General features: G+C 41.0%; 1 protein-coding gene across 3 annotated transcripts in view; it reads right to left on the bottom strand.

Annotated features, from left to right (window-relative positions):
* LOC139169749 (protein mono-ADP-ribosyltransferase PARP12-like) overlaps positions 1 to 23176 on the bottom strand; it is a 45831-nt gene extending 22655 nt beyond the window's left edge. The window contains exons 1-7 of one of the 3 annotated variants that reach the window (XM_070756306.1): positions 22750 to 23176; positions 17050 to 17185; positions 12262 to 12526; positions 9547 to 9639; positions 6261 to 6384; positions 3896 to 4094; positions 514 to 634 (exon numbers count right to left, since the gene is read on the bottom strand). In XM_070756306.1, coding sequence (XP_070612407.1) covers positions 514 to 634; positions 3896 to 4094; positions 6261 to 6384; positions 9547 to 9639; positions 12262 to 12526; positions 17050 to 17185; positions 22750 to 23075 — 1264 coding nt within the window. In that variant the 5' untranslated portion in view covers positions 23076 to 23176. The remainder of the gene's footprint in view (positions 1 to 513; positions 635 to 3895; positions 4095 to 6260; positions 6385 to 9546; positions 9640 to 12261; positions 12527 to 17049; positions 17186 to 22749) is intronic. The other 2 variants (XM_070756304.1, XM_070756305.1) reach the window with 2 other exon arrangements.
* Between the last annotated feature and the right edge of the window lie 625 nt (positions 23177 to 23801).

Genomic DNA, 23801 nt, shown 5'->3' with positions numbered 1-23801 from the left:
CTGTATAAAACAGGGGAGTCTGAAGGGTGGGATTTTTTGGTGTGATATATAATAATGATGTTAAGTATCCTTAAGACCATGAAAAGAGCATTGGGGAAACAGTTTTTAAGAACCTTGTTTAGTTAATTATATCCAAATTTATTAGTACAAAGTCTGCTTGCTTGATTTCTAATCAGATGGATCTTTGTTTCCTAATAAATATTAGGCTAAACCAAATATTATGGCCAAGGCAGATCAACATGGATTTTTAATCTGGTGCTTTTTCCTAACAACTCAGCTGATACAAGAGAACGTAAGAACGTAAGAAGAGCCATGCTGAATCGGGCCAAAACCCATCGAGTCCAGCATTCTGTGTCACACAGTGGCCCACCAATTGTCCATGGGAATCTTGAGCAGAAAGAGAAAGCGAAACCCTCCCTTTCCCTTGACCCCCAACAAATGGTACCCAAGGGAATCCTGCCTGCCTCAATCAACACAGAGGCGGCACTTAGACATCCAAGAGGGAAAACACACCTTTAATATCAATCTCGTAATTATGTTTCGCAGCCGAGAACGTCAGGGTCGTAACCGATTCAGATTGGTAGGCTTTCTCCAAGTCAAAGCTGGTCACAGTAGCGGCAGTATGATCACTATCCTGATACCACAGAATCAAACAAAAACATTTGCAAATCAAGGTTCTTTGAATGTTTGCTTTAAAAAAGGACTTTCTGCAGAATTAGAATGACTTATCTATTTCTAGATTGTTTAAAGCTGTTTCAAAGTTATGTTAAAAATGCTGAAAGCATGAATTTTATCATACTTGGTAGAGTTGTAAAAATAAGTTGGAATTGTTGGGTTCTTAACCACAAAAAGATATTGACAAAATTGAACAGGTCCAAAGACAGGCTACAAGAATGGTGGAAGGTCTTAAGCATAAAACGTATCAGGAAAGACTTAATGAACTCAATCTGTATAGTTTGGAAGACAGAAGGAAAAGGGGGAACATGATCGAAACATTTAAATATGTTAAAGGGTTAAATAAGGTTCAGGAGGGAAGTGTTTTTAATAGGAAAGTGAACACAAGAACAAGGGGACACAATCTGAAGTTAGTTGGGGGAAAGATCAAAAGCAACGTGAGAAAATATTATTTCACTGAAAGAGTGGTAGATCCTTGGAACAAACTTCCAGCAGACGTGGTTGGTAAATATACAGTAACTGAATTTAAACATGCCTGGGATAAACATATATCCATTGTAAGATGAAATACAGGAAATAGTATAAGGGCAGACTAGATGGACCATGAGGCCTTTTTCTGCCGTCAGTCTTCTATGTTTCTATGTTTATCAACTTTATTAAAACTGAAAACAGGAAGAAAAAAATCTGTGACTAATGGAGAGGCAATTCCAGAAGTGTTATGAAAGATTGTTTTTGCATATGGTAACTGCTGTGAGACTATATGCACAAAGATGGAAAGACTCTGGAATGGAGGAATGGTTGGTGAAAATGACAGAATTTGCAGGAATGACAAAGCTGACTTATTTAATTAAAAAAAAAAGATAACAATTGGATTCACAAGTGACTGGAAACCCCTTTAGTCGAAAACAGAAAAAAGGAACTTGTGATTTATGGATTTTGAAATTTGAAAGGGTAGTCTTAGAAAGAAGGGGGCCACAATATAACTATGGAGATGGGAAATGACACACATGAGGGTAGCCAGCTAAAGATGCCACTCAATGTTCCTAGAAGACCATCCAAATTAGCTGTGTCTGCATATTGTTATTTGCTGCTCAGCCCCAGCATTACTTCTCTATTGTAACCAATAGTCAGTGCAAAGGGTTGCCCCATTTTCATCTCAATGCTGGAGGTGAAATCTACTCTTCCTGAACTTTCAATCCTTTCTCCATGAAAGAACGGAGAGCTGCAAACAGCTGAACAGCTGCAAACTGAACCGAAAATTTCATTAGGAATGCCTCTACTTAAGAACTTTTCTAGATAAGAACCAGGTGTTCAAGATTTTTTTGCCTCTCTTAAGAACCGTTTTCTTCTTAAGAACCAGAGGCCAGAAAAATTTCCCAGTAAATTTGAGAGTGGCACGAAGGCCTGGCCAGTTTCCTGCCATTCCCCCTGGGTTTCTCTCTCTGGCGCAGTGTGTGGGAGGCAGCCTCGGGCCAGGTGTATGGGAGGCGTATGCTCCTCCTCACTGCTTCAGAGTCCTTCTTTTAAAAAAAAAAAAACTTAAAATTTTGGATTTTTAAAAAATTCCCCTCACCTCACCTTCTTCCTTTGGCAGCGACTGTCCTCCTCCTTTTCTTCCTCCCACCCAAATTCTGAGCTTTTATTTCTTTCCTAATGGGTTTGCACACATTATTTGCTTTTACATTGATTCCTATGGGAAAAATTGCTTCTACTTACAAATTTTTCTACTTAAGAACCTGGTCACGGCACAAATTAAGTTCTTAAGTAGAGGTACTACTGTATCAAAAGCCTTACAAAAATCTATGTAAATTGCATCTACAGCTTTGCCTTGATCAATACAGTACATGTAGCCCAGATGTTTTTACACTGCAAAGGTTGCAGATTACAGGACAGGTTTTTCCTAAAACAAAACTGTTGGATAGCAAGTTTTTTGTCTCTAAGTTTATTTATTTATTTTATTTATTTATTATTTAGATTTGTATGCCGCCCCTCTCCGAAGACTCGGGGCGGCTCACAACAGAGTAAAACAAATCATAAATAATCCGAGTAAGTTTAAAATATTTAAAGATTAAAAAACCCCATATACTAACAGACACACACACAAGCATACCATGTATAAATGGCAAGTGGTTAACAATGGATTGGTTTATAATTGATTCCATAACTTTGCATGTAACACAACACAGCGAGATTGGTCTATAATTTTCAACTGAACTAAGGTCACCCTTTAAAAAGTTGCTAAGGTTGAGAATAATAATAATTAATAATAATAATTTATTAGATTTGTATGCCGCCCCTCTCCGAAGACTCGGGGCGGCTCACAACGAAAAAACAATATTATACTGGCACAAATCTAATATTAAAAAAAACCTAAAAACCCTATCATAATTAAAAACTAAACAGCACATACATACCAAACATAAATTATAATAAGCCTGGGGGAAAGGTGTCTCAAATTCCCCATGCCTGGCGGTATAGGTGGGTCTTAAGTAGTTTACGGAAGACAAGGAGGGTGGGAGCAGTTCTAATCTCCAGGGGGAGTTGATTCCAGAGGGCCAGGGCCGCCACAGAGAAGGCTCTTCCCCTGGGGCACGCCAGACGACATTGTTTAGTCGACAGGACCTGGAGAAGGCCAACTCTGTGGGACCTTATCAGCAGCTGGGATTCGTGCGGTAGCAGGCGGTTCCGGAGGTACTCTGGTCCAATGCCATGTAGGGCTTTAAAGGTCATGACCAACACTTTGAATTGTGACCGGAAACTGATCGGCAGCCAATGCAGGCCACGGAGTGTTGTAGATACGTGGGCGAATCTTGGAAGCCCCACGATGGCTCTCGCGGCCGCGTTCTGCACGATCTGGAGTTTCCGAACACTTTTCAAAGGTAGCCCCATGTAGAGAGCGTTGCAGTAATCGAACCTCGAGGTGATAAGGGCATGAGTGACTGTGAGCAATGACTCCCTGTTTAAATAGGGCCGCAACTGGTACACCAGGCGAACCTGGGCAAACGTCTTCCTCGCCACAGCCGAAAGATGATGTTCCAATATCAGCTGTGGATCGAGGAGGACACCCAAGTTGCGCACCCTCTCTGAGGGGGTCAATAGTTCCGCCCCCAGGGTAATGGACAGATGGAATTGTCCTTGGGAGGCAATACCCACAGCCAGAGAAACCTGCTATACAGCATGAAGAAGATGACAATGTGATTTCAATATTAATAATGCTTACATTTACTCCATATTCTTTCCATAGATTGTATTCATCCTTCCAGTACCAGATCCAATCTGTTGTAAGAATATAGTGTGGTGGCTTGGTCACAGAAGATGGTGTGGAAAGCCGTCTAATTTTAGCAGAGCCCCATGTCATATTGGAGAAATTGATTTTTTGCATGAATAATGCCTGCTCCAGTCCTTCCAAATGGAATGTACTGTGGACAATGGGATTTAAAAAAATTATAACCTTTTAAAAATGATTGTTCTAGTTTATTTCAGTGATGGTGAGCTATAACATGCCTGTCCAAAGTAATATACCACAACATTTTGGTGACACATAATTGGTGTGTGTGTGTGATAATATTATAATAATAGTAACAGAGTTGAAAGGGACCTTGGGGGGTCTTCTAGTCCAATCCCCTACTTAGGCAGGAAACCCTACAGACAGATGGTTATTCAACATTTTCTTAAAAACCTCCATTGTTGGATCATTTACAACTTCTGGAAGCAAACTGTTCCATGGATTAATTGTTCTAACTGTCCAGAAATTTCTCCTTAGTTCTAAGTTGCTTCTCTCCTTGTTTAGTTTCCACCCATTGCTTCTTATTCTACCCTCAGGTGCTTTGGATAATAGTTAGACTCCCTCTTCTTTATGGCAACTCCTGAGATATTGGAAGATTCTCTCTCTCTCTCTCTCTCTCTCTGTCTCTCTCTCTGTGTGTGTGTGTGTCTGTGTGTAAAACATGCCAAAAGAGTCAAGTTAGCCATTTTCTGAATTTTTGGCATGCCGAGCCCAAAAAATTCACCAACGGTCTTCTATTTCTATGGTCTTTTTATGGAAACTAGAATAATTTATTAGAACAGTGATAAATATTTTCTGCATGAAAAGACTTTTACCTTTTCATCCTTTATAATAGTGACCAATTTGCTATATGAGTGTTACGTTTCTAAGGGTAAGGGAAGTTAATCTAGGATAAGAATGCTTTCAGTTAAAATAAGCTTTTCCCAACATCTCAGGAACACAATCCCAAAACCAAATCTAAGAAATGCAATATTTTTTTTACCTAGGATAAAGATGGACAGCTTTCAAAAAATAGATGCTAAAGGAGAAACCCAGAAGCATAAAAAATTCTGAAACAATAATTCCTTGAACATGTCACAAAAAATGTATTTTAAAAGCAAAAACTAAGCATAACTAAGCATATGATCTTATTTAACTAAGCAATAACTAAGCATATGATCTTATTTAAAAACCCATTGTAAAGCCAGAATGATAAGTAGCTGGCATCAGAATCATAAGAGACCATTTCTATGATACTTAAACTGAAAGGACTTGTATCATTTTTATATTTATAAGATATATGCATTTACACTGCATTTCACTGGTACAGCTTTATGTGCTAAAACTCTCAAACCATGGACAGAACCAGATTAATATTAAGTACTCTATTAGTATTAGGCTTTTGTTTAAAATCAAAATGTTTGAAAAACACTACTTCCATTATTGTTATTCTTCTCATCTTTGCAACTCAAGAGGAGAAAGGATAAATTTAGTCTCATTGATTATACTCAAAAGAGTAAACTGGGGCCAACTGAACTCTATACCCTTTTGTACTGATTTCATCAAAATCTAAAATGTAACTTATAGGAGACTAAAGTTGAATTATATGAAGCACACAATCCACTTTCAATTCTATATATCCATCCTAAGATAAAATACAGAAAATAGTGTAAGGGCAGACTAGATGGACCATGAGGTCTTTTTCTGCCGTCAGACTTCTGTGTTTCTATGTTTCTATTTACAGTAAATACATAGCAGCCCAATCCAGATTAGGATCTGCATATGGAATGAGATAAACCATTTTCCTCTCATCCTTCTCTAATATATTCCTGACCAACTGAGAAAAAAACTTTACTGGAGAGAAACATTTTGCAAACTAAGAAGCTTGAGAGGAAAAATTTAGCTTTCCTCACTCACTTCTTATCTGTATCTGATTATTGTGTATTTACAGTAAATGTAAATCTAGAAACAGAAATGTATGATTCATTATTATGTAGGCTTTCTCAAGAATTGCACACATTTTGCTTGTGAAATTTAGGAAGAAGTTACGGCAAACCACTTCCAAAAAATGTTGCCAAGAAAATTCGATGGATTTCATGAGGAGTCAAAACTGATTTGAACCTCGCACAAACACACCTCTAATTTAAACAGGAAACTCATATTTAAAGGTTGCATATTACAATAAGAGGCAAACATTAAAAAACAGTTAAAACATGCATTGAAATATTCAAAGAAGAAAAAACTAGCAAAACAGCATCACTACAATTCAAGTCAAACAAGAACATGTTATTCTAAGAAAAAATTATTACTATATTTATACCTTTCAATGCCTGGGTCACAGAAGGCTTTTTCAATTCTCTGCATACTGTCAATGTCTTTCCACAAAGCACCGTTTAAAACTTGCCATTTATATGGTAAATGGTAGTGAACCCTGGTACATTTATCTAAATAAACAAACATAAGTTATATTGTATTATATTTTTGATCTATTTAGATACTTTTCAAGGAGAAATGTAAAAAATTTGTACTGATGAATTTGCCAGGCACACAGGAAGTAGTGAGCTTCTTGCAAATGTTCCATTTTTATACCCTTTCATTTTCCCTTTTGCAAATACAGTGATACCTTGTCTTACAAACTTAATTGGTTCTGGGACGAGGTTCTTAAGGTGAAAAGTTTGTAAGACGAAACAATGTTGCCCATAGGAATCAATGGAAAAGTGATTAATGCGTGCAACCCCAAAATTCACCCCTTTTGCCAGCCGAAGCGCCCATTTTTGCGCTGCTGGGATTCCCCTGAGGTTCCCCTCCATGGGAAACCCCACCTCTGGACTTCTGTGTTTTTGCGATGCTGCAGGGGAATCCCAATATTGCAAAAACGAGCGCTTCACTGGCAATGGAAATCCGGAGGTGGGGTTTCCCAGCGAAGGGAGCATCAGTGAAATTGCAGCATCGCAAAAACACCCAAGTCCTCGAAACCCCACCTCCGGACCTCTGTGTTTTTGCGATGCTGCGATTTCACTGAGGCTCCCCTCGCTGGGAAACCCCACCTCCGGACTTCTGTTGCCAATGAACCGCCCGTTTTTGCACTGTTGGGATTCCCCTGCTGCATTACAAAGACACAGGAGTCCGGAGGTGGGGTTTCCCATGGAGGGGAGCTTCAGGGGAATCCCAGCAGTGCAAAAACGGGTGCTTCACTGGCAACGGAAGTCCAGAGGCGGGGCATCCCAGCGGCGGTGGTGGGTTTGTAAGGTGAAAATAGTTTGTAAGAAGAGGCAAAGAAATCTTAAACCCCGGGTTTGTATCTTGAAAAGTTTGTATGATGAGGCGTTTGTAAGACGAGGTATCACTGTACTTATATATAGTACATCAGCTGTATAATAATTGCTTGGATTACGTATCAGAAATCATCAAAGGTATTATGAATCAGGTCTCGAGTTTCTAAGAGAGTTCCAAAACTGGGCTGCAAAGAAATGAATCATAAGCCCACATAATTCTTTGCTGAATAATTAGTCCAGATCTTTGCAGCCTAAATATGATAGATCTAGTTCTTAATTATTCATTTTCACATATGTCATAACAGCAAGTTGACAACCTCATTTCACAGCACAAATGTGAAATTAATATATTTTTTTCTTCTACTGAATTTACTGTATTAGAAGTGAGTGATGGTAGAACTGAAGAAGTTCTGTGATCTACATCTAAGTTGCATTGAAATGATGCTAAAGGTTAATTTGTGGCATCTGGAAATACACAAATCCAAGACTAGATTGACAAGGGAAGCCATTTTTCTGAATGGTGATAGTCTCCATACAGATAGAGACCACCTTCTGCCGCACGAATCCCAGCGACCGATTAGGTCCCACAGAGTGGGCCTTCTCCGGGTACCATCAACTAAACAATGTCGGTTGGCGGGCCCCAGGGGAAGAGCCTTCTCTGTGGCGGCCCCGACTCTCTGGAACCAGCTCCCCCCAGAGATTAGAACGGCCCCTACCCTCCTTGCCTTTCGTAAACTCCTTAAAACCCACCTTTGTTGTCAGGCATGGGGGAACTGAAATAATTCCCCTGGGCCTATACAATTAATGTATGGTATGCTTGTATGTATGTCTGATTAATAATGGGTTTTTTAAAATATCTTAAATTGTAAATTATTAGATTTGTCATGAACTGTTTTTATTGTGTTGTGAGCCGCCCCGAGTCTACGGAAAGGGGCGGCATACAAATCTAAATAATAATAATAATAATAATAATAATAATAATAATAATAATAATAATAATAGCCATCAATCTAGGGATCCTTTATTTTGAATTTCTGTATTGAGCAGGGATTGGGTTCAACCTAAATCAGGGGTATCAAACTTGATTTTATTGAGGGCCACATCAGAGTTTGACTACCGGGGCGGGGGGGGGGGCGGGAAGCGGTGGCCTGCTCAATGTCACTTGTGTTGGGGTCATTTATGGTGACCTGAGGGCTCTGTCAGCAAAAACAAGCTCCAGGGCTCAGTTTTTGGCTGCAATGGCTTCTGCAGCCCTGTGCCAGCGAAAATGGAGCTCGGGAGGGTCATGCAATGCGACAGCATCCTGCAACCCTCTGCCAGCAAAAGCAGTGCTCAGGAGAGCTGCAGGGCAGGGGGACCACGGGCTGCTCCTTTGCTGTTCCTAGGAAGGCCCCACGGGATAGATATAAGCACTTCATGGACTGGTTGCGGGCCGTGGGCTTTGAGTTTGGCACCCCTGGCCTAAATGACGTTTTCTAACTCCAAAATTCTAAGGCAGGCATGGGCTATGGGCCAGAACAGTGGGAACGCTGTTCCGGTGGTGGCAATGGAGTGTGTAGCTTTGCTCCATTGCCACCGGGCATGGACGCGACTTGCACGCGCAACTGGCACAATTCCGGTAAAAAAATACCAGTTATTTTTTGAGACCAGCCGAATCTTGCTGCAGCGCCTAGAGCGGCAGCTGGGGTCAGTAGCAAAAGCGGCTTGCACGAACTCCGGCTTGGTAGCCTGCTCTCTGCTCTCCTGCGCCGCAGAAGAGAGATGCCTGTGGCATGGGAGGGCACAGAGAGGCCGCACAGCCAGAGTTCGGGGCCACCTGGCCTGCTCCCCGCACCCTGGCCCATCTTCTCAGTGCCCCTGCAGGAGGTTATGTGCCGGAGCAAAGTAAGGGCCAGACGGGGTAGTAGAGTGGGCGGTGGGCAGGCTACTCGCAGCAGAGCTGCCATGAGCAGCGGCACAAGCGGGGGAGTGTCGGCAAGCAGGGGAAGCGACGGCAAGTGGGAGAAGCGGCAGTGAGAGTGGAAAGTGGTGGCAAATGGGGCGAGGGCGCAGCAGCGGCAAGTGGGAGCAGCGGCGGTGAGAGGGGGAAGCAGCGGCGGCAGTCACTTGCCTTATTTTGTCCTATTTTTGCTTCTTTTGCTTCTGCATGCGCAGAAGCAAAAGAACCCGGAATTCTCACACCGGTCAAACACGCACATGCTTCCGGCTTGTTCTGGTAGCACCCGGAATGGTAGCCCGCCCCTGTTCTAAGAGCATGGTGAGAAATGATAGTATTCTTATCACATATCAGAAACATGGAAAGCTTGACCAAACTGGTTTTACTCCACTTACCTTGAAAGCTACAACTTTTGCTAATGTGGTATAAGCAAATAATATCTGATTCATCAATGTCTGTGGTGGAGACTATTTGATTTTCTCTTCTCTCTAAGGAAAAATGAAGTATACACTTTGACTCAAGATGCCAAAAGATACATTATTTTAATTTCCTCCAATTCTCCCAATCGCCCGTAAGGGGGAAAAAGATAATAAGTCCTCAGATCAGCTCTAGAAAATTACAGACAGATAAAAGTTGTTAATAAAAGAGGATTTCTTGATTTCATGAAGACAGCAAAGAAGAGAGACTATGGTGGCAAAAAAGCAGTAATAGTAGTTCAGAGCAGCTTTTGGGATTAATTTATTTTACTAAGAGGGACAAATTTTCGTAAGCTGCACCTTCTATCTTTCTCTCGGTATTTCAAGATCTAAAACTTTCTTAAAATCAGAAATAAAAGTATTGTTTTAAGCAATATTTCCTCTAATTCTCAATTTACAGATAAATTGTTTTCAGCAAAGATGGTTGTGAGTCCTCTTTTACAAACACAATCAAGAAGACAAAATTGTATGAAATTACAATGCAGTTTTGGTCTTGTCTTAGCATGGGATGTGAATCCAATCCCTGTGGTTTATGTATCATGGTTAATCCAATCAACTGGGCCAATTGAAACAAAAAACAAATAATGCCGTAATTAATAAATTGTTTTATGCTTTATGTAATTTTCTTATTGAAAGTTTTAACAACTATAATGCAAACTAATGCAAGCTAAAATTAAATAGAAAAGAAGAAGCAGAAAGACAAGGGGGGAAAGAAAAAGCTAAAAGTGGAGAAAGAAAAAAGTAGCAAAAATATAGGAAAAAATAAAGATATAAAGAGAGCCTTCAGATATTCCTCATAGCAGTTATAAATACAAATATTTACAAACAATTGTCTGTAAAATTAAATCATGGATCTCTTCATTTTATAATCTATCCTGTTTAACCATCAAAACCATAAAACATATGTTTATTTCTTTTTCTTTTTTTTACTCAAAAGGCTTATAGGGGTTTCCCTAAAACATAGGTACGGTGGTACTTTGGTATTTAACTGAAACTCATTGAACTTAGTATTCAATGCATTTTGACACAAAATTTTTGTCCCAGTACTCACCATTTGTTTGGTACTCAATGTACAAGCTAAAACTTATCGGTGCTGACTGTCTTGTGACTTACTATATTATTCCTTATGAGGAAAAATTGTTTGGCACTCATAATTTTGATGTCCAAGTGCCGCCTATATGTTGGTTGAGGCAGGCAGGATTCCCTTGGGTCCCATTGTTGGGGATCAAAGGAAAGGGAGGGTTTTTCCTTCTCTTTCTGCTCAAGACCCCAATGCACAATTGGTGGGCAGCTGAGTGACACAGAATGCTGGATTCGATGGGCTTTGGCCCGATTCAGTATGGGTCTTCTTATGTTCTTATTTTTGGCATTCATTGTGCCTCCCTTAACTAATCAACAGTGGGTACCAAGGTGCCATGGTACTGTCTTTTCTAGAATAAAATAAATACATTTAGCGTCGTAGTGAACTAACTTACAAGAATTTTGCACGAGAATTTCACATGCGCAAAATATGCTACCCACACAGTGAGATAAGACTTGAGTAGAAGCGTTATTGAGAGTTTTAGTAGGCTTATCAGCCTGGGAACTGATAAAAGACTATGGGAGTATAGTCCCAGAATATATATGCCGCCCAATCCCAAAAGACCCAGGCGGCTTGCAATATAAAATAATAAAGAAGTCAAGAAATCTAAAACCTTAGTTAAAACTCGTAACAGTGGTTCAACACACATTCATCTCATTCATGCAAAGTCATATTCATGCAGGTGGTCAGTAGGTGCTAATTTAGGGTCCCTAAGCCTGCCGGCACAGCCAGGTCTTTGTGGCCTTACAAAAAACCAGCAGGGTGGGAGCAGGGTGGACATTGGGTGGGAGTTGATTCTAAGGAATATTGATTTCATGAGAAGGACAGCAGGACCAGAACCCCCATGATACTAATACTCGAAGAGCTGAAGAAACTTCTTGGATGAGAAGCAAAACATCTTCAAACAAAAAAAACCCAATAGGCTCATGTTTCACCCTCCCCAGGCTCCAAAGGCTTCCCTGGAGTGGGGAGGATGGGGGAGAGTAAAAACGCCTACACTCATCCCCCTGGAGGCTCTCTGGAAGTCAAAAATGCCCGTCCAGAGCCTCTGTGTGAGCCAAAAATTAGCTGGCCAACACATGCATGCACATTGGAGCTAAGCTAGGGCAACGCATGCCATCTGTGCCACAGGTTTGCCATCACTGGCCTACGTAATACTCTTTCCAATTTTCATAATTGATAAACACAGCTGAGAAAGCATGAAATACCAGCAATTAATTTATCTCTATTTTTAGAGAGGACCATGCTGGTCTTATAATGCAAAGTGGACAGGTGTAATCCTTGCACACCTCCTTGGACATGGGTGAATTTCAGGCTGAAATTTGAATTATCCCAATACAAAAGCTCCTGTATCACAAACTACTACAATATTAAGCAGAGAGGTGATTCTGACAGTACAGTCCTCCCAACTTACTGCGTTCCAATCATGCAAAGACGGCAACTCCCAGAATGCGTTGCCACACCAGGAAAATTAGAAATTGTATTCCCAACACCGAGGGCATGAGATTGAAAATAGCACAACAGTTGTTTCTAAACAGGATAAAGTACTTTACCTCTGTATTTTGAAGATGTGTTGTTTTTTATGTCATACACGTTCCTGTAGAACAACGGAATTTTACTAATCAAATCATGGCTCATCCCCCACTTCTCCAGTTTGTCATAACAATCAGAATTAAAAATATCATGAGAGTGTCTGCAGTTACTCCCAAATCTACATTCTCCTTGGAGGTAGTACTGGCATATGTGAAGTTTAACACAGATCTTCTTAAAGGTGCACGATCCATAAGGCCCATCCCCTTTGTTGTAATATGGACAGATCTAACAAAGAGAAGAAAATATATCAGCATCTTCGAAGCAAATGGATATATAGTGATACCTCGTCTTACGAACTTAATTGGTTCCAGGACGAGGTTTGTAAGGTGAAACGTTTGTAAGACGAACGAATGTTTCCCAGAGGAATCAATGGAAAAGCGATTAATGCGTGCAAGCCCAAAACTCACCCCTTTTGCCAGCTGAAGCACCCGTTTTTGCGCTGCTGGGATTCTCCTGAGGCTCCCCTCCATGGGAAACCCCACCTCCGGACTTCCGTGTTTTTGTGATGCTGCAGGGGAATCCCAACATGGGAATCCCAGCAGTGCAAAAACAGGTGCTTTGCTGGCAACAGAAGTCTGGAAATGGGGTTTCCCAGCGAGGGGAGCCTCAGTGAAATTGCAGCATCGCAAAAACATGGAAGTCCTCGAAACCCCACCTCCGGACTTTCGTTGCCAGCGAAGCGCCCATTTTTGCACTGCTGGGATTCCCCTGCAGCATCGCAAAAACACGGAATTCCGGAGGTGGGGTTTCCCATCGACGGAAGCCTCAGGGGAATCCCAGCAGCGCAAAAATGGGTGCTTCGTTTGCAACAGAAGTCCGGAGGCAGGGCATCCCAGTGGCGGTGGCTTGGGTTTGTAAGGTGAAAATAGTTTGTATGACGAGCGGTTTTTAAGATGAGGTATCACTGTATTTACTCTATCTCTAGCCAAGCAAAGATGTAAATAGAACAATTATGTCTAAATGTTCACAAAGAGCATGGGACTAAAACATCTCCAAAGATATTTAGAAATGGGGTCAGGAACCATCCTAACACAATACCAGATGTTCTAATGTACGAGGAGGTGCTGATACGTTTTTGGGTTTGTGATTTTTTGTCTTGTTTTTATGGTAACAAATGTTACATCACATGAAAGCCTTGTGTGTCTAATATGTTTTTAAAATTTTGCGTTTGTAGCTTATGGAAACAGTGTTCTACATACGTGGGAAAACAAAATGGCGGAGTCTAAGGTGATATTCACAACAAATGAGAGGAGTGATAAAATTCATGTTTCTGCAAGGAAAGTCCATGAAGGATATCCATGGTGATATGCCGCAGAAGCCGAGATAGGGCAACCGCTCATGTGCCAGCAGATATGGCTCCGCATGCCACCTGTGGCACCTGTGCCATCAGTTCACCATCACTGTTCTATTTAAAACAGGTCATTACAACACCAATGATGAGGAATGTCCTGGACAACCGAAAGTGGTTGTTGTTCTGGAGATTGTTGATGCTGTGCACAACCTCATACGGAGAATCGTTGAATTTCAGCTACAGCAATAGCTGATGCCATGGGGATTTCCATTAACATGTTGTGTCATTATCCACAAACATTTGGACATAAAGTAGCTATCTGCAAAGTGGGTCCCCAAGCAGTGTTCCCTCTAATTTTTTGGGGGGGGGGGGCAGAAAAGTATAGTGTCTGAGCGGCAGTCCCTTTGGGACTGGGCGGCACAGAAATAATAAATAAATAAGTAAATAAGTAAATAAGTAAATAAGTAAGTAAACAAACAAACAAACAAACAAATAAAAAACCCACTGTTTTGCCTCAGAGAATTTCAAAATAAAATACTGTACTGTGTGTCTATAACAGTGAGCACATAATAGGGCAACTCTATCAATATCAAAATGCCACTTAAATAGCTGAGCTAGTTTCAAACTAGATTTTGATTTTCTTTCTCTCTTCCTTACTCCCATTCTTTTTCTTTCTCTTTTCCTTCCTCTCTTTTTTCTATCTGTTTCTCTCTCTTCCTCTCTTCCTCTCTCTCTCCTTCCCTCTCATTATTTCCCTCTCGGCTTCTGGGCAGGTTTGAAAAACTCTGAGTTGATGATGATTTTTAAGTGAGCGATTGCTCATTGCTCAGCTTAGAGGGAACTATGTCCCCAAGTGTTTCCGGACTGATAAGAACTTCCTGGATCGACTGGTCACTATGGATGATACAATTAAGTATGACCCTGAAACTAAGGAGCAGTTAAAAAGAGTGGAGCAGTCACAATGGCTCTCTTTGTCCAAAGAAGTTCAGAGTGCAAAAATCAGCCACTGAGGCAGTAGCATCTGTGTTCTGGGATAAGGAGGGTTTGTTGCTTGTGGACTATCTTCAAAAGGGTTCCACCATCAATGCAATGAATTATTTGACCAATTGAAGGCAGCTCTGGAGGCCAAAAGGCTGTCCAAAGGAATCTTGTTCCTCCAAAACCTCCGTTCACATTGTATAAGCCAGTGATTTTCAACCTTTTTTGAGCCGCGGCACATTTTTTACATTTACAAAACCATGGGGCACATTGGGGGGAGGGGGGGCTAAAAAAAGTTTGGACAAAAAATTCTCTCTTCCTCCCTTTCGCTCTATTTCTCTCTCCCTCTCTCTCCCTTTTTTTTCTCTCACTCTCCATCCCTCTTTCTTTCTCTCTTCTTTCCTCTTTATTGCTCTCTTTCTCTCTCCCTCCCTACTTCCCTCTATGTCTTTCTCTCTCCCACCTTCCCTCCCTCTCTCTCTCTCTCGCTTTCTTTCTCTTGCTCTCTCTCTTGCTTTCTTTCTCTCTTGTTCTCTTTCTCTATTTATTTATTTCTTTCTCTTTCTTTCTCTCTCTTGCTTGCTTTCTCTCGTTTTATTTCTCTCTATCTTGCTCTTTCTTTCTCTCTTTCTCTTGTTTTCTTTCTCTGAGCTTCGCGGCACACCTGACCATGTCTCGCGGCACACTAGTGTGCCACGGCACACTGGTTGAAAAACACTGGTATAAGCAACCAGGGCAAAATGATGGAGTTGAGCTTCCAGCTGGTTAATGACCCACCTTATTCACAAGATCTAGCTCCCTACGACAATCATCTGTTTCCAGACCTGAAGAAACCACCTCAAGGATACCAAATTTCACACCATTTCTGATGCCATAGCTGCTATGGATGCCTGATTTGAGGCACAACCAAAATCCTTCTTTTTGCAAGGCTTACTTGGAATATTGATGTAAGAAGTGTGTTGACATCAGTGCAGAGTATGTGGAATAAATGTGTAAGTTTCATCTTCTTATATCATTTCTTTCTGGATAAAGCCAAAGACGTATCAGCACCCCCTCGTACAAGCTTTTATTCCCAATGACCACCAATGGCATTGATAGATTGCTTTCTTCTTAAATGCCTATCCAGACCACTCTATGGCAATTATTCACTACCTTATTAAAGGAACCCAAAAGTATATTCTGTGTCTCTTTATAGCTATAGGGTAACCTTAGATTCATGGAATAAGGTAAAAGTGGAGTATAATAATCTTCCAAATAGTCTTCATTTATTTGGAAGATTATTATACCTCATTTATTCAAGAGGCTTTGAAATCAAGATTAAACCAAAATAAAAATATTAAGCCCAATAATTGAACCATTTTTGTTTGGGTATTCTTTTGGCGCCTTCAAGTCAGCCAACTCCTCACAAATGACTGTGCAATTTTTTTGGCAATTTGTCCACAATGTTTGGCTATTGCTTTCTTCCTAAGGTTGAGAGAAAGTGACTAGACCAAGTTCAGCCAATTGCTTTCCTATCCAAGATGAGACTCAAACTCGGTCTGTTTCTAGCCTAGTGCCTTAACTACCATACCAAACTGACTCTGCAACTAGAAATACTGATTTATCATTGGAAAGGCCACCAATAATCACTAAAAGTGCCACTTAATACAGGTAGTCCTTGACTTTCTATCAGGATGGATAAAATCAATGATATTTTATAAAAAATCTAATTTAAAAAAAATATTAAATCATTTTTTTAAAAAAATCAAATTTATTTTAATAAAATGCTTTTGGAGTTTTCTATTTAAGATACATTAACAACTTAGTTTATTCAGCATGGAATGGAGCTTAGCTTTGTAACATGAGGCTGCATATTCTGCAACATTGGAACTGTCAGCGAGCCAACAGTGGGTCAGAGGAGGAGCTACTGTGGGACAGAGATAACAGCTGCTCTTTAAAAATTATGATTTAAATTGAGTTGATTTAAATAATTTACTAGTGATTTAAATCAACTCAATTTAAATCAAATCCACCCTGCTTACGACCATTTATTAAGTGACCATTCAAAGCTACAATGGCCCTCAAAGCAGTCAGTATTAAGACTTACTACTGGTTGCAGCAACGCCATGGTCACATGGTCAAAATTGAGATGCCTGGCAACCACTTCACATTTATGACAGTTGCATTTGTCCCAGGAGTTAGGTGATCATTTTTTGTAACCTTCTAACAAGCAAAGTCAATGGGGAATCCAGATTGACCTAACCACTGGATTACTAACTTAACTTCACTGATTCACTTAATAACTGTGACAAGACTTACTTAACAACTGTCTCACTTAGCAACAGAAACTTTGGGCTCAAAAAGTTGAGGGCTACCTAGAAAAGATTAAATTCTCCCAACATTGAATTTCTTGAGTAAATTACAATGGTTCAGTGGGCCGCATCTTGCGCAATGGAAATTTCAATGCCTAACAAGCATCAATTGTGTGTAACCATCTCACCTCAGGCAAGAGTGAAGGATCGTTCTGAAGCAGCAGTTGATTTAACTCTTGAACGTTTAGGCCATGTAGTCCATGTTCTTTTAGGACAGAGAGGTTGTGGTCTGTATTAATGTCATGGATAAACTTGCATGGTCTCCTAAAGGTTTTGAAAATATTAAACATGGTTTGTAATTGTATCCAGATATAATTTTTAAACAACACAGTTCATAGGCATGAGCAGACAGCAGAAAGTAGGCCAGGAGTCTGGCCTACTTTTACCACAACTTTAAGACTTGTGGACTTCAACTCTCAGTATTCACTAGCCAGCAACGTAGATAACATGGCTCCCCAAATCAACAGACTGTGGAAACTTCACACTGGACTTCAAGCATCTTGCAGTGTGTGCCTCTCCATTCTTCCTCCATAACCCGGGTGCTTGGTTTCCAAATGAGATGCAAAATTTTCACAGTCTGTGTTGATTTAGGGAGCCATGTCATCTGCTGGTGTTGGTCTACTGTGTTGTTGCTTGTATCCTTAAGATTTTTATTAATATTGATTCCCCCCCCTTCCCGCTTGCTTATTTGACCCCTATGACAATCATTAAGTGTTGTACCTCATGATTCTTGACAAATGTATATTTTTCTTTTATGTACACTGAGAGCATATGCACCAAAGACAAATTCCTTGTGTGTCCAATCACACTTGGCCAATAAAGAATTCTATTCTATTATGTGCTTCATTAAGTCCAGGGTCAATGCAGCTGTCTCCAGGAGATTTTGAAGCACTTCATGCTTTCTTTCACAGATGAGCTTTCTGGGGGATGCTGACTTCATTTTCCAACAGGACTTGGCACCTGTCCACACTGCCAAAAGCACCAAAACCTGATTCAAAACCTGATTCAATAACCATGGGATTACTATGCTTGATTGGCCAGCTAACTCAACTGATCTGAATCCCACAGAGAAATTATGGGGCATTGCCTAGAAAAAGATGAGACATGAGACTGAACAATGCAGAAGAGCTGAAGGCCGCTACTGAAGCATCCTGGTCTTCCATAACAGTTCAGCAGTGCCACAGGCTGACAGCTTCCATGCCACATTGCAATGAGGTAGTAATTGTTACAAAAGGGGCCCAAATGAAATACTGTACTGAGTACATATGCATGTTTATACCTTTCATTGGTCCAATATTATTCTATGTACAATCCTTGTTTTATTGATTGCATGTAATATTCTAATTTTCTGAGATGGTGGATTTGGGGTTTTCATGAGCTGTACCCCATAATCATCACAATTATAACAAATCATGTCTTGAACTATCTTGCCTTGCATGTAATGAGTCTCTCTGATATATTAAGTTTCACATTTTAAGTTGTATTATTGAAATAAATGAATTTTTGAACGATAGTCTAATATTTCAAATTTCACCTGTAATCCAGGAAGAAAGCAGTGGCAAACTAATTTCATTTCATGCTAACCAACCTGTACAGTTACACCCAAGCAAATTATCAACAAATCTCATCTGAAAATTGATATTTTTTCCCCTGGAATTCCAGGATGCTTTAAAAAAAATGGAAACCAAGGCATTTGATATACAATACATAGAAATGCAACTTTAGAAAGCTTCTTCCAGAAAGGTGTTGGCTAATAAATACTTTAGATACATAATGTTTTTAAAAATCCTAATTTTGTAATGTCAATAAAATTTTGATGTGGGAGAAATGAAGCATCTGAATAAAACAGGTAAATGGGAAATGATGGGAGAGTCAAACTGAGAAACTGTGCTGGCAGACCTTGCTATTATTAACAGTTTGTTATTCACTCCCTTTTTCCTTAAGCAGAGAAACACATTGTTTTAAATTGATAAAGAAGTCCAACATTGCACTTCCTGTTCAAGTAAGTCTTGAAAAGAGTAAACAGGATGGCCAGAAACAGAAGGGTAAGAACAGGACCAAAGAGTAGCTTCCTTCAGAAAGGTCCCAAGACTGCCTAGAATGGGGCTGCCATTTTCTTTGGAAAAGCTGGATATTTACACCCCTCAATTCAGTGGTACATAAAAGTTAACCTAGCTTCACTCATCATTGCAAGTATAAAGTCAACTGAAGCAAAATATCTGTGGGGGATCGCCCAAATGTAAATACAGTGATCCCTCGATTTGCGCGTTCTCGATTAGCGCGAAACGCTGCAACGCGGTTTTTCAAAAAATATTAATTAAAAAATTAAAAATTAAAAATTAAAAAAATAAAATATTAAAAAATAAAAAATAAGTCCACGCTAGTTCTCTCTCTCTTTCTCTCCCTGTTGCCGGCGTGGTATATGAGAGAGAAAGAGAGAGGCAGAGGTCGGGCGCATTACCGGGAGGTGGAGGCGGCGTGGGGACGCTGGGTGCCGGGGACTCCGAGGAGGGGGTGGACGTCTGTTCCCTGAATGGAGACCGCCGGCCGCTCAATCGGGCCGGCAGGGAACAGAATGGAGCCTTCCGCGGCGGGGCTGGTAAGGGGGGAAGCCGAGGGGGGAGCCGAGCCCAGCCCCGTGGCATTCGCTTTCCTCCCGCCGGCAACGGAGTCCGGCGCTGGGGCCATGCGGGGCCGCTCATCCAGGGGGGCGTGTGTGGACTGGCAAGCGGCAAGCGGCAAGTGATCTGGCGGGAAGACCAAGGGAAGGTTCCTTCAGCCGCCCAACACCTGATCCGCTCCGCAGCGCGGCAGCAGCGAGGAGCCGAAGATGGGGTTTCCCCTTTGCCTTTACCCCATCTTCGGCTCCTCGCTGCTTCCGCGCTGCGGAGCAGATCAGCTGTTGGGCGGCTGAAGGAATCTTCCCTTGGTCTTCCCCGCTGCCCACACGCAAACTCCACCATCTGCGCATGTGCGGCCATGAAAAAAATGGCGCACATGCGCAGATGGTGGTTTTACTTCCGCATCCAATATAACGCAGAAATCGGTTAGCGCGGGAGGTCTTGGAACGTAACCCCCGCGCTAACCGAGAGATCACTGTAGTTAAGAAAACAATAGTAACAGCTATGAAAAGAAAAATGAACTTGTTTTACCAGTTGGTATTTGTTGCTATGTTATATGTTGTTAGTTGGTTACATGTTATATCTGGGGATGGGTGGAGGAGGCTTTTTTCTGTATATTTGTGTGGGTTTTTTTAAATGGAAAAATGAATAAAGATTATTTTTTAAAAAATAAACACAACAGCAGCCATCTGTGTACTGACTAATGGACAAGTATTTAAATTTTGTAACATAAATGAAAGAGATGCTGAAATTGAAATAGTTGACTCAATTTCTAGGAAATAATAACTCTATAACAATTGATAATGTAAATACCTAAAAAACAATAGTAATAAGCCATGAAAAATGAACTTAATTCACGGGTTGGTATTTGTTGCTATGTTATATGTTGTTGGTTTGTTACATGTTATACCTGGGGAAGGGAGTTGTTTTTCTTCTGTCTGTCTGTCTGTCTGTCTGTCTCTGTCTCTCTGTCTCTCTCTCTCTCTCTGTCTCTCTCTCTCTATCTATCTATCTATCTATCTATCTATCTATATATATATATATATATATATTTGGGGGGGTGTTTAAGATGGAAAAATGAATAGATTATTTTTAAAAAAATTAACACAACAGCATCCCTCTGTATATTGACTGATGAGAATAAGAGTATCTATACTTTGTAATATAAATGAAACAGATGCTGAAATTGAAATAGGTGACTCAATTTATAGGAAATAAATAAATATAAATAAATCGCAAATGCCAATAGTTAAGAAAAAATAGCAATAGGCTGTGAAAAGAAAAATGAACTGTTGGTATTTGTTGCTATGTTATATGTTGTTAGTTTTTCACATGTTACATGTGGGTTTTTCTTCATTTTCTGTACATATATTTGTGTGGTTCATTTTTTAAAAATAATAATAAACAGGACCCAAAATTTAGGGGTTTGTTTTAAAAATAATCTTTATTCGTTTTTCATGCCCCCCCCTCTTTTAACCAGGTGAGGAAATGGAACAAGCCTCTCAGACGATAAAACTTGCCGTTTCCAAAAAAAACCCCAAACCATGAATGAATCTGGAATGAGAACCGCGAACTACCCGGCACCGCTTCTCCCCCGCCACGCCCCCAGCGTTCCTCTCTGCCGGAATTCTCCACAGAAAAATGCCAATTGTGCCTTCAAGGCTGGGCGGCTCCAGGTGCTTTCGGCCTCAATTACCCGGGGAACCACATTCGGTTGCCTCCACCGGCAAATAAAATCCCCAGGCTAACAGGAATCCGCGCCAAGCAAAAGTCTTTCGCCTCCAGCCTTTCTCCTTCTATTCGAAATGATTGGGTTGTTTCTGGTGTATGAACGCAGCGATTGCATTCTGGTGTTTTTATTATTATTATGTTGCAGACGCAACTTTTCTCACATCTGGAGGGTACCAAATCCACTGTGGGTTGCCTAATTCTTCTTTTAATAGACCTCCCAACATGTCTTTTTTATTCTGTATGGTGCTGAACAGGGTTTTTAGTATTATGAAATGTTTTTATTAGCAAATTCATTTATTGATTACCATGAAATGTTTTATTATCACCATCATCATCATCATTATTACAAAATGTTTTGATCTAATTATATTGTTTTATAATTATTGTTTGTACCAAATCCGCTGTTGGTTGTCTAATCCTTTTAATAGACCGCCCAACATGTCTTTTTTAAAATTCTATATGCTGCTGAACAGGGTTTTTAGTATTATGAACTGTTTTTATTATTAGGAAATTTATTTATTGATTACTATGAAATGTTTTTTATTATTATTACAAAATGTTTTGATCTGATTATATTGCTTTATAATTATTGTTTGTGCAAAATCCACTGTTGGTTGTCTAATCCTTCTTTTAATAGACCTTCCAACATGTCTTTTTTTTAATTCTATATGCTGCTGAACAGGGTTTTTAGTATTACGAAGTGTTTTTCTTATTAGGTAATGTATTTAGCCAATGAATGCCTGTATGGCTGTTCTCTGAATGTGTATGATTGATTTTAAGGTATCTGGGGATTTTAGATTGCTTGTTTAGTGTAAATAATTGGATTTATCTATTACTGTATATGTTGTTCTTATATGTTGCATGCCGCCCAGCCCCATATAAATAATAATGATAATAATTTATTACCATGAAATATTTCTTAATTATTATGCAATGCTTTAATCTGAATTATATCATTTTATAATTATTGTTGGTAAGACACCCTGGGGTCCTCAGGGAGCAGGCGGCATATCAATCCCATTAAATAAATTCATTTTTCAGTCCTGCCCAGTTGGGAAACAAACAACAACAAACCACCTTCTAGCATTTGAAAACAAAACAAAAACAAGAAGCCACCTTTCCCCATTTCCGATTATTACTCAACTTTGGGGCTGAACTGACAGACAAAAACATGTCATCACGAGACCATTTTCTACACCTGATTTTGATTTGTGCCAACAATAGATAGCCCCCAATTTTTTTCATGGGCATCTATGGGCACAGATAGACCCCAACATTTTTCATGGGCACACATAGGCATAGATAGGCCCTGATTTTTTTTCATGGGCATCTATGGGCATAGATAAGCCCCAATTTTTTCCATTTTATGCCCCTCCCTGATGAGGAAGTATCAATGCTGCACACACACACACACCGGCCTCTCCCTCCCCTCTTTCCCCCTCCTCCTTTTTCCAAGGTAGGGGGCGACGGGCTCACCTCGCGGCCTGTTGGCGGCACCCCCCGTAGACGAAGTACCGGCAGAGGTGGAGCCGGCGGCAACCCCCGGCGCACTTCCCTTTGCCTTGATCCTGGCAGAGCCGCGCCCCGGTGGTGGCCACGACGACCCGGTACTCTTCGCTGCCGCCGGCCTCCGAGAGGGGATCCTCCTGTCGCGTCACCAGGGTGAATTTCGTCTCGTCTTGCAGCAGGGCATCCAGGCGCGGCTGGCCCCCGGTCACCTTAATCTGGCTGACTTTCAGTGAGCCGCCCGCCGTGCACACCTTCCGCAAGACCTCCTGGGCCAAGTTGAATCCATCCGCCATCGTGCCCCCCCTTTTCCCCTTCCTGCTTCTTCCTCCCCTGCGAACTGCAGCCCACCCACCCAGCCGCTCGCGGTCGATCGATGCTTCGGAATCCCCGCCCTCTCCGGAGCCCTCGTCCCACCCCTTTCGGGTTGGCTCTCTCTTCTCGGAGAAATGAAACCGAAAGTTGGAGCTTCCATATGCAAAGGTCTTTAAACATGGCCACTCTAAGACTTGGAGACTTCAACTCCCAGAATTCAAATAGTTGTCAACACATAGTGTTGGCAGTACTGTAAATCACACCAAGTAAACAGATAATTTCTGGGAGTTGAAGTCCCCAAGTCTTAAAGTGGCCGAGTTTGAGGAACTCCCCGCGAATAGAGCAAAAAGTGTCTCCGCGTTGCTAAGCGATGGAGGACTGGGCGGAAGTGAAAACCGCTATGCCGGCTGGATAATTCTGGGAGTTGAAGTCCCCAAGTCTTAGTTTGAGGCCTCCCTACGAATAGAGCAAAATGTTTCTCCGCGTTGCTTAGCGATCGAGGGCTGGAAGGACGTGAAAACCGCTGGAGAATTCTGGGAGTTGAAGTCCACAAGGCTTTAAATGGCCGAGTTTGAGGGCAGATGATTTTATGAACTACAGTACATTTAGTTCAGATGGAAGGCAACGTAGTTCGCCTTCGATCTGATCTAAATATAGTTCATTTTTGGGCTTTGGGGGCTTTTTTTGCATGAAGACATTTCGTTTCT

The sequence above is a fragment of the Erythrolamprus reginae genome, chromosome 6, assembly GCF_031021105.1.
Source record: "Erythrolamprus reginae isolate rEryReg1 chromosome 6, rEryReg1.hap1, whole genome shotgun sequence".
Lineage (NCBI taxonomy): Eukaryota > Metazoa > Chordata > Lepidosauria > Squamata > Dipsadidae > Erythrolamprus > Erythrolamprus reginae.
Note: the sequence above shows the minus strand (reverse complement) of the source record. Positions and strands in the feature narration are given on the sequence as shown.